Below are 11,456 nucleotides of genomic sequence, written 5' to 3' on the forward strand. Positions count from 1 at the left end.
TATAGAAATATATTTGAAATCAATTTCTTACATTCTCCTATGAATTCCAATCTTGACGCAAAACCATCTTTCATTTCATAATTCATAAGTTAATAGATTATTCAAAGTTTAGTTACCACAGCACTAAACATTTTGACAAAATTCATGTTTCCCAAATTCAGAAGTAGGCTAGTGACGCCCTATGTGTCTTGCTTATACTTCCATTATACATTTCAGGCAAAAATGTGCCGAACAAATGCTCCGTATTTCGTTACAAACCTGCATTCCAAATCTGTTTTCCATTTGAAACCTACGATTTCTAGTCGAGACAGACAATCTCTAATTTCTGGTCATTGTGGAAATTCATAATATCACCATTAAACTTGGCATATGCAATTTGATAATATCACAATCCTGTTTCAAGGTTTTGTATGCAATATATAGCGATTTAAATTCGTGCTATTAACGTTCCGACCCTAAGTGTTTCTGGAAGCGTTTATGCGCATGTGTCTCAGCGGATGAATAACAACATATAGAATGACAGAGGATTAAATCAGAAACATCTAAATGAGAACATAAATAGAATCAGTAGTGTCATTTCACGGTTGTAGGGGATGATTCTGGGCGGAAACACGGAATTGGAGATCACCCATATGCAACAAATCAAGTTAATGGTAGTTATGTGTTTTTAAGTGCCCAAATCATCCTACATCAGTATTGTGTAGAGACCTTGCAGTAATCAATGGAACACATGTCTCTATGTTTTCTGACACCGAGTACAGGGGACTGCTCTGTCTGGAAGATGATACAATGCTGTTCGCCTGAAATGGCTTACTTACTCCTCATCATTGTTTAATCCCATACCGATAGGTATTCACCGATGAGCCCTGTTTCAGCTTAATAATTCTCAACGTTTGTTTATCTGATGTATTCCGAGGACATCTTAAAGTGGAGCCAATATTGAGTAAAGGGACTATTATGCAGGTAATGGAATCCTCGTCTGATAAATATTTATATATCGGTGGAGATTGTGTTTTCCTTAAGACGCTGATCCGATTCTAAGAAACAACTTGTCGCTGTCTACCTAGGTATTAACGTTTATGTTTTAGACTGATCAACGTTGAAGCCGGGAAAGATTGATTTCTATCACTTCCGGTTTGAATACAGGGTTAAACAAGATGGATCCCATTCTTCGATGCTGAATAGATTCCAGAAATCGCTTCTCGATACCAATTACCATTCTTGCTTTGACACCTGTCGACACACAGAGAGGCGGACGAATGGACATAGCTGCTCTATAAGACTTCCGATAACTATGCATAGGATAGTTTGGAAGTCTAATAAATCAACATTTATAAGCATCTCTCTTTATTTACAGTATTACTATATAACATTAAAATTTTCTTCATTACAAGAATATTCTAATATAGGCCCTATGTATTCCCGTAAGACTTGTGAGAAAAATTACGGGTAAGAATAGTTTATTAAAATTAGTCTAGTTTTAAGATTTACATATACCATTTTCTAGACTTCATTAATAAAAATAATCTATTATTCTCTTGAACGTACACGTATTATAGTATTACTGTATTAATAGATAATATTAACATCGATACTACGATTTGAAAACTTATTTCATTTGCTATTGGTCTGAAATGTCTGCAAATTCAGTACACTCACTTGATTTCACTCCAGGCCATTGATCCAATCCAATCCTTATATCCTCAAACTCAGCGCCTCCGTAGGAGAGAATGAATCTGATTGGTTCTGCTAAAGCTCTGAAGTCGAAATACGTCAATTTGTACTGGGGAGCCATTTTCGTTTTAGTTAACCTGAAACTTAAAAAAAGTAACAAATTAAGCCTAAAATGGAACGTTTATGCATTATGAAAGAGGTAGATTTTATATATCAAACATACTGACTGATTGTGGCTTTTCGTATGCCTCTATTTCCATTTGTTAAAAATTGTGTGAATTCGTAGGCGTTGTGATATAGGCAAAACCAGGCCTGATGGCTGAATCAGTTACTCATAGCCCTTAAGTAACCTCACGCATGGATGCTACTCTAGTGGTATGAAAGAGAACCATATGGGAAAGTCTTTTATTTTTAAGCTAAACTAAGATGAGCTAAGCCTATTTAAGCTAAGATGATCAGTTAATTATTATTATTATTATTATTATTATTATTATTATTATTATTATTATTATAATTATTATTATTATTAGTGTTATTATCAAAATTCAAAAAAAAAAAAAAAAAAACTAATGTCCAAGATGCACTTACATCAAGTTACTGCACTATTCTCCTTGACCTCCATTACACATCTCTTCAATTTAGTCGAGCTTCTCTAAGTGTCTGTAAATATGTTTCTTTTCTTTTTCCCATTTTGCTTACAAGTGCACTTCGGAAACCAAAAATTCAATCAACTATTTCACATATCGTGTGAAGCATTAGGAACTAAAGAAATGGCGAACGACAAATCAGCGTGACGATAAGTATCGAAAAGATTCCACAAGTAGCACTTTCAGTACCAAACAGTGATGCCAACCCGTGTGGAAAAATCCCATTTTGTGGGGTTTTTTGCATTAATTAGTCGGGATGGGATAAAGGGAATTTTACTCGAAATTGGCAACATATATGAGATTTTTCACTATGTGTATAATCCATGCCAGCAAAAGTCTGTACGAGTGGGAAATAAACATAATGTGTCAGTGTTGTCAAATTTCAGTTTGAAATATTTTCTTTCTTATCGGCAAAGTTCATGATAGTGAGGAGTGACTTAATCATATGTGTTTCTTAAAAATCAGATACCAAGGAACGAAATTTGTGCTCTGGTACTTGAAAAAAGAACAAAACAAAACAATGAATGAATGAAAAAGAAAGTAAAATATCAAACTAGAAACAATCAATTTCCAAACGTTCCACAAGATATGTGTGAAGAACAAAACTTTTCTAGTACCAATCGGCTCACTGGAAGGTGATGGTACAGTACAAAGATGTGATGGAAAATGAAATGAAATGAAATCTTTGAGTTTTACGTCCCACGGTTATGCCGGTTAGGCTAAAAGAGACGGTGATGATGAGTAATGAATGAAATGGTGGAATGAAGATATTGGGAGGAAACGGGAGAACCCCGAGAAAACCCACGACCACGGTGTTTGTCCACCACAAAGTTCACTTGGCGGGGCCTGGGATCGAACCCGGGACCCCAAGCACCAGAGGTGAACGCTCTACCACTGAGCCACCGTGGCCCCCAAAAAGATGTGATGGAGTCACTGCATTTGTGACATTAGAAATATATATATATATGTAGGGGAAAGAAGTATAAAATGGCTAGGTCGGGTAAAGTGGTTATCAGCACTTTTCTCGCCTGTGTATACCTGACATCCATCGCAAGTAGGCCCAATCATTTGCGCTAGTTGCCATTGTAGGTCTAGACTACAAAGACGCCAAACACAATTGTTGCTCTGCTTGTATGAAGAAAAAGGTGTTTCCATCTATTGCTGATCTAAGGGCAAGTATTAGTTTAACAATGATTTTCTCCCAACTATATAGAACTTGAAGACTATATAATATTTTTATTATCAAATGTAATGCTTCTAAATAATTTTTCTATTATTTAGTAGCATTGAATTTTTGTTGTTCAGAGCGAAAAAAGACATGTACAATGTGACGTACAATCGGATAAAATGGTTAGAAGCAGAGGCGGGTAAAGTGGCCATCTCACTGTACATGTGGGCACTTTGCCCAACGCTTCCAATTGACCCAAATATTACTAAATTTGTAATAAAATAGGCTTAATATTTTAATATTGAATCAGTGGTTCACCTATTATATATTTGTAATGCTAAGCATGCCCATATAGACTTGGGTCTATATTCTTGATCGAAATAATATAGAAATTAAGCTATTTTGTTCTGTTAACCCAAATAAATGTATTTGACTATTTTGAAAACTGGGCTTTTGGTAGCTTCTATTTGAATTATCTCTATTCAGTATTAGCTAACTTTCTTACAACTACAAGTAACCTACTATAATAACGGTTTCTGTCAGTCTTTCAGGTTAGGTGGACTCTTAATAGATGTTTTGGATGTAAAGATGGACTTTAACCCTATAAAGTAACAAGCCAATTGTATTCCTTAAAATCTCACACTATCATGGCGCCACGAATGATATTCCATAAGCAACAGACATTGTGGGGAAGCGTGTCCACTTTGGTTGGGTAAAGTGGACATTTTGTATGACTTGAAATTATCAATAATTACTCCGTAAAGCTTATTCAAAACAGGTTCACTTAAATATATCTTAAAACTAAAGGATGGAAGTATTACAAAACTTTTACTTACTTGCTAGCATGTTTCTATAGGACTTAAAAATATTAAAATTCTTTAGGGTAGCCGCTTTACCCACCCTTCCCCTATATTTGTTTTTGATTAATGAAAATAGTCATTCACATACTGTTCGATAAACCTGAAATTTCGAAATTTATTGATAATTTCCTAGAGAAGTTTCATGTTAATAATAATAATAATAATAATAATAATAATAATAATAATAATAATAATAATAATAATTATTATTATTATTATTATTATTATTATTATTATTATTATTATTATAGTACGACGTGAAAAATTAAGACGCAAAATGGGAGTCTTTACCTATCGACATGGGATTTTAAAGCGTTTGAGCTTGGTATCACTAGTACCGAACAATAGGCCTGCTAATTAAAGAAACCATAGGCCAATACATGATTCATGTTTATATTTAAGTAAAATGTTTCTTATCTTTGATCTATTCATTATTTACAATTCCTAGTTTCGGAAATTAACCAAAAAGAAAAACTGCTTCCTTATAATACCCACAGGTGAACAAAACCACTTTAAGTTCCATGCCTAGCACCGGAAGTACTCGCGGAAGTAGCCCGTGCTTGATCCATCCATTTAGTTCTACAAGTCTCTAGATTTTCTGTTAACCCGTTAACAAACAATTTCCGAGGCTAGGTACGAGTTTAAAACCTCCAGATTTAGCAGAAACCGCTGACATTGGCACTATCACCACCGTCACTACCACCATTACTACTACTACGAATAATAATATAGGGTCCGGCAGAAAGACCTCCCGTATTTGGAGAAGGCTCTATGTGAATTGTGGTAGGGATACGATGACGGAGGAAAGTATTAATCGATAGTGATATGCGTGTCATTTTTAGTAGTCGCAATGGCGTGGCGCGGTGAGCATAATGCACGTAGTTTGGAGGAGTGTATTCGTAATGCTGGTTCTGTGATTACTACTCAGCGAACATTTTGTATTCGACTCAGATTTGGCTGATATGATTCTGTTCCGGATAGAAAAACTATTCAAGTTTTGATATCAGGGCAACAGGTTCTTGTTGTTTGTCCTTTCCTAACGTTGAGACACTATTTACGAATATAGAGAAGATCAAGCAGTCAGTCCGAACCGGGTACCCCTCTTCAAACTGAAGAAACAGTGTTTTCAACTCCTGGGTGAGTTAAGTACGTACTACTACCGGAGAAGAAGAGGCCATAGCATCGATCGCTTGATTGTTTTCACACTAAGTAAGCCTATGTAGTCCTTTGCTAGGCTTGGTAGATGTCTGCACGGGCCGGAATTTTTAGCCCGGGACCAGCCCGTCCTGTGCATTTATAATATAAGACCAAACCCGAGTCCGAAATATATTTTAGCATTTAGCCCCGAGCCCGGCCCCAGCTCGTGTAATAATCAAATGGGCCCGAAATAACCTCGAATTACAGAAACTTATAATTAACGGAAAACTGTATTTTTATTTACAACAATTAGAGGTTTAATTTTGCAGTTGTGATTTAAAAGTTCTCCAGATAGAACGGTCCAATAAACTTCGTTGTGCAGTACATTAACCAAGTTAGGCCCGGGAAACATGGTTGTATATTTGAAAATTTACGGCCCGAGCCCGGCCCGGACACGAAGTGATATTTGCTTGGTAGGCCCGAGTCCGGCCCGCAGGCCGTGTCAGGTTTAAGCCCGAGCCCGTGCAGACCTCTAATGCTTGGTGACACCCAGACCCGTATTTAGGTAAGTGCTATTCTGTGCTCAAGCACAGGGCGGCAAAATTTTGGATTTTTTTTTAAAGATTCACAATAAAGTAATAGGGTATGTAAAACTAGAAACCCGCAGAATCCCGCACAAATACGAGAAAATATGTCAATGCGTTTAATTCGCCCTAATTGCAGTAGTTACTAATTAGCTAGCTTATCTGATTATTTTTAAAGTCATCGTCTCTCACTCCCACTCGAAGGGGTGAGGGTGAACTTGAACATCATAAAAACGGATACTATTAAACTTTGCGACCTCGAAAACTATGAATTCAACACTAATATCTGTCGTTTTCGATTACTTTTAAGGTCTCGACCCCTTCCTGGGGAGTGGAGTATGACCTTGAAGTTGAATTGGATTAAAACTGTCAGTATTCATCTCGGCGACCCGAAAAACTGTGAATCCAACTCTAATATTGGTCGTTTTCGATTATTTTTAAAATGCTCCATGTTATTATTTAATTATTATTTAAATATTTAGGAAATTCAATCATAATTCAAGTAAAATTATGAAATATAAAAATGACATAACGATTGATTAAGAATTAACAGAATGTATTTTCTCCGGACAGTAAATTAAAACCTACATGAATAAATTACATGCCACTATTGAGAGAATATATCGTCAATGGATGAGTGGTGAAACTCGTTGCCTTGTAATTAAGAGGCCCCGGGCTCGATTTCCGATGGGGACACAAGTTGTTCGGATCCCAAGTTAAGCTGTAGGTTCCGTTCTTAGTTCGCCATCATTATCCCATGGAAGGCGATGACAAACTACCATGGGTTCATCTTGTCCAGGAACCTTCGGGTAGAACACCACATCATCATCATCATTGAAAGAATTCGACCACTTAAAATTACATTGTAATTTTGTAACTTGTAATACCTAAACTGCTACTCAACAAAAGCTAGTATGTTTGCAAAATCACGGCTTATTTCCTTGTTTGAGATTTAAGTTTGTGCGGGGGGGGGGGCAAGTTATTTAAAGCATAGGGGCGCACAATATATAAATACGGGCCTGGTGACACCATGTTTCGTCTAAAAAGTTAAAGTGGGGATGAAATCGAGTATCTATGGCGGGGTAGGACAGGACCGTACCCGGTACTTGAACCTCTGTCCATTCCATGGCTACGAACAATGTGTAGGCTACAATACAAATGTACAGTACGTACGTTACCTAAAGAAAAACGTTTTTCAATTTATACATAAGATTAACATGTGTACCCGGTGGACAATTTGACTTTTATCAATTATAACATTAAGAAATAAATAATACAACTCAGCAGCTTGTAAGGTCATAATAGTAAACATCATATTATGATATGTATAATTTTACAGCACTTTAGTAACACAACTTTAGTTCCCAGAAGCCATCAAACTTGACTACTCAGTCCTACTGCACTTTCGACGAAGACTACAAAACCAGAATGCAAATACTATGGCAAAATCATGGCAAACAACACCAAAATCGAGTTGTGGCGAACAATACGCCACCATGAGACCCAGACTGGGACCGCTATTTGTCGACCGGGACGAAACAAGATTGTATGTAGTTTCCTCTCGTCTCGACTCAACACCATCCCTAATCTTGATTGGCTAATCGTCTATTTCAATGTTCTTCACTGACTATTCATTTTCTGTTGGAGAAGGATTGGGATTACCCATATAGTTTCCATTTACTCTGCACACGGATATATACACCAAAGTCATAATTTAAGGAAAATGAAGGGTAATATAATTAGATCTTGCATTTGAGTTCAGAGGCGGCTCCTGAGGAAAGTAACATCAGTAAAACAATAAATTTTATCGCTACAGGCTAAGGGAAGAAAGCTTCAGAAAGCTGTATATAAAAATTAGTATACTAGGTAAGCTTCCTTCCCTTGACTTGTACCGATAACATTTGTTTTTACCACCGTGATTTCCTTCAAACCGTAACTGCAAGTAACGAGTTTTCACCATCGTAACTGAATTTACAAATACGATAAACTAAGTAATTACCACTATTTTCCGAACATTCAGTCAGTGATGAAGTGATTTTGTTCTGTTTTATGTAACACCAAGGTTATGAAAGGCGAAACTTATTGTTCGAGAAAGATCCGAGCAATACTATTCTCGTTTTGTATTGAAGCTATTGTATTTCCAGCGGGCTAATGTTGTCAACGGCTCAAAAGATTCAGCTCACGGCTCGATCACCACCGAGTCGAACCGAGAAGTCAGCCGAACCAACAGTTCACCCAACCGAGCCAGCTCGAGCCGATGGCTCACCTAAGCAGAATCGAACCGAGCCAATGGCTCACCTGAGTCGAGCCGAACCGAGTCGTGGCTCATCTCACCCGAGCAGGCTCGAGCCAATAGGTCACCTGAGCTGAACCAAACTGAGCCAATGTCTCATTCCAATCGAGCCGGCTCGAGCTATTGGCTCAGTTGAACCGACCCGAACCGGTTGACATCACTAGACTGCGCATGTCGAAAGTAAGCGCTGTTAATACAAAGTTATGAAGTAGACCTCAATGGGGCAAAATATCAATGACAATACTATTTGCATTCATGCATCATCAAACAAGAACTTCTGATTGCAATGCATCTCCTATTCCGTTAATTGATTTAACTCAACAACGTATGCAATGTATTCAAGGGGAAATAGCAAAAAGTTTAGCAAATATGTGACAACCATTGTGAACATTACATGGAAATGTGTAGTCTACTCTTAATAGATTCAGAGAAAGGTCTGTTTAAAATTCCTTGTAAAATTATAATTATGTGAAAAGGTATTGATGAACGAAAAATTACTTATTCTTCAATGATTATCTGTTTGAAAACGAAATGAAATGCCAAGGCGATTTTGAAATTCTCTATATCTCATTGAAGATAGCGTAAGAACAACCCATTGTTCATCAACCAAAGTAAGCAAATGCACTGAGAAAACTTTTGATTCATTCGTTTAATGTCCATAAAAGTCAATATAATATCCAAAAGGGCTTGGCATGGACGTTACATGGGTACAAAAAGAAGCATAAGTGGTAACTGGTAAGACATCTAACGAACATTCCTTTGACAGAAAAATTACGTTCAGTGGAAATTTGTACCTTTACAAGTACCTATCCATGTGTTTTGTGGATTAATATAGAATTTTCAACTACAACATGGAAAAATGAAATGAAATCTGAGTTTTACGTCCCACGGTTATGCCGGTTAAGCTAAAGGAGACGATGATGATGAGAGATGAGTGAAATGGTGGAATAAAGAAAGTGGGAGGAAATGGGAGAACCCCAAGAAAACCTACGAGCACGGTGTTTGTCCACCACAAAGTTCACACGGCGCGAGCTTGGATTGAACCAGGGACCCCAAGCACAGGAGGTGAACGCTCTACCACTGAGCCACCGCGCCCCCAACTACAACATGGAGTGGGACACGGTGGCTCAGTGGTAGAGCGCCCACTTTTGATGCGAATGATCCCAGACCTGTGAATTTGTGGTAGATTTAGTATTCATGTATTTGATCTGTAAACTTTGGTATAAAATACACTTTTGTAAGGACACATTGACTGCCAAAGTACGGAAAAAAACTTTTCCTGTGACCCACGGTGTTTCATCATGAAAATGGATTAAGAACATCGAAATTAAGAACTTCACGTGTTTACAGCATCTTAACCTGACATTAAATATTAGTGAAGAGATTATAGAGAACGACTTACCCAACGACAGTCCACGCTCGTACACCACGCCGAACAGAGTAGACAACACCCTATGACGTTCTGTTACGTAACGATGATATAGTCAGTTTAAGCCAGAGACATCTAACATCCAAACATCCAATTACAACGTTACTAAGAACAGATTAAAAAATCTGTTTTATTTCCATTCCTAAGCTTTATTTTTCTACGAAATATAAATATTGATAAGTCATTCCATTAGTAAGCAAATATACTTTCGTTCAATTGAAGTTCTGTTAGCTACAGATATCTAAGAGAAACTTTTTTTTTTAAAAAATCTGCTTTGTTCTCTCAACATGAAATGCTACTGCACATTGGATTGGAAAATTACAGCATCATTTGACCTTGGTCATGCATGAGCATTGCGGCGGCCTTCTTACCGTGCAACCCAGCTGTGTCGATTTTCTCTATTCATTATTATTATATTGACTTGTTTTGATTTTTAATTTAACGTCCCTTTTAGCAGCGAGGCTATATGAGACGTGGATCTACAGCTTGAGTTGAGTTGGGTTGATTTTGAGTTTAACGTCCCTTTTTAGCAGCGAGGCTATATGAGACGTAGCAGGCACGTAGCCAAGGGGGGGGGTCCAGGGGGTCCGGATCCCCCCCTTCGAGACCAGAAATGAAAAAAATTAAGGAAGGATAAAACAAAATGAAATGACAAAAAGAAGGATTAGCGTTAAAAATTGAAAAGAAAATTACAGGAAGCTGTTGCTTACTCTTACTTATGAGGAGAATTGTATTACTTGCAATATGGTGGCGAGGTAAGCGAGGTATTCTGGAAGAGTCAGGGAATTTGAAAATTCAAGAAAAGTTATGGAATTCTCAGAATTCCTGCTACTAGTCAGGGAGATTTCCAGCTTTCGAAAGCATAAGTGCCGTTGTGTAACAGCGTGCACATTTTTAATCATAACTTTTCGTCATCGCATCCTTGCAGTATCAAACATGTTATTTCAAGGACAACTTTCTGTTGCTCCTTTAACATGTCATTTGGAACCGACAGTAGTTGACGGAATAATAAAAACAAAAAAATTATGTTGAAAGAAAGTTCTGTTAGCATATGATTCAACAGAGAAAGGAACGCATATATTGTAAAACTAGTTGAATATACACATGCTTCGCACAGGGGCTGTATTTGGAAGTCAATGCCTGTGGGAGTATCACCATTGATCTCAGTGACCGCGAAAACTATGGATTTGATACTAATATCAGTCATTTTGGGCTATTTTTTACATGTCTCGGTATCCACTACCCGCTGACTCCCGGCCAGCATACTTGCAAGTCATCGCTAATGGAAGTGTCACCATTGATTTCAACGACCGCGAAAACTATGGATTTGACACTAATATCGATCATTTTGGATTACTTTTATACGTCTTGGTATCTCACCCCCCCCCCTCCGGTGACCCCCGGCCCGAAGCCGAATAGAGTGGATTTGGAAGTTAATGCGACTGGAGTTTCACCATTGATTTCAAGTGATAGAGTGTTGGCTTCGCATTCGGGAAGTCGTGGCTTCGATTCCTGCTGCTTACCATCCTGACTGAGGTTTTCAAGGGTTTCCCTCAGTCCTACCAGGCAAATACCGGGATGGCACCTACTAAACAGACCCTGGCCGATACCTTCCCAAATCCTTTCCATTGTTAATGTTGTTGGTGTTAAATAAATAAATAAAT

The 11,456-nt window shown here is 37.6% G+C and overlaps 1 protein-coding gene across 2 annotated transcripts in view; it reads right to left on the reverse strand.

Annotated features, from left to right (window-relative positions):
* LOC145660469 (glutathione S-transferase-like) overlaps positions 1–10,046 on the reverse strand; it is a 77,140-nt gene extending 67,094 nt beyond the window's left edge. The window contains exons 1-2 of one of the 2 annotated variants that reach the window (XM_081725538.1): positions 9,766–9,918; positions 1,660–1,817 (exon numbers count right to left, since the gene is read on the reverse strand). In XM_081725538.1, coding sequence (XP_081581664.1) covers positions 1,660–1,795 — 136 coding nt within the window. In that variant the 5' untranslated portion in view covers positions 1,796–1,817; positions 9,766–9,918. Of the gene's footprint in view, positions 1–1,659; positions 1,818–9,765 lie in introns of both variants that reach the window. The other variant, XM_081725554.1, reaches the window with a different exon arrangement.
* Between the last annotated feature and the right edge of the window lie 1,410 nt (positions 10,047–11,456).

This window comes from Thermobia domestica, chromosome 1 (assembly GCF_964235325.1).
Source record: "Thermobia domestica chromosome 1, izTheDome1.hap1.1, whole genome shotgun sequence".
NCBI classification, from domain to species: Eukaryota; Metazoa; Arthropoda; class Insecta; order Zygentoma; family Lepismatidae; genus Thermobia; species Thermobia domestica.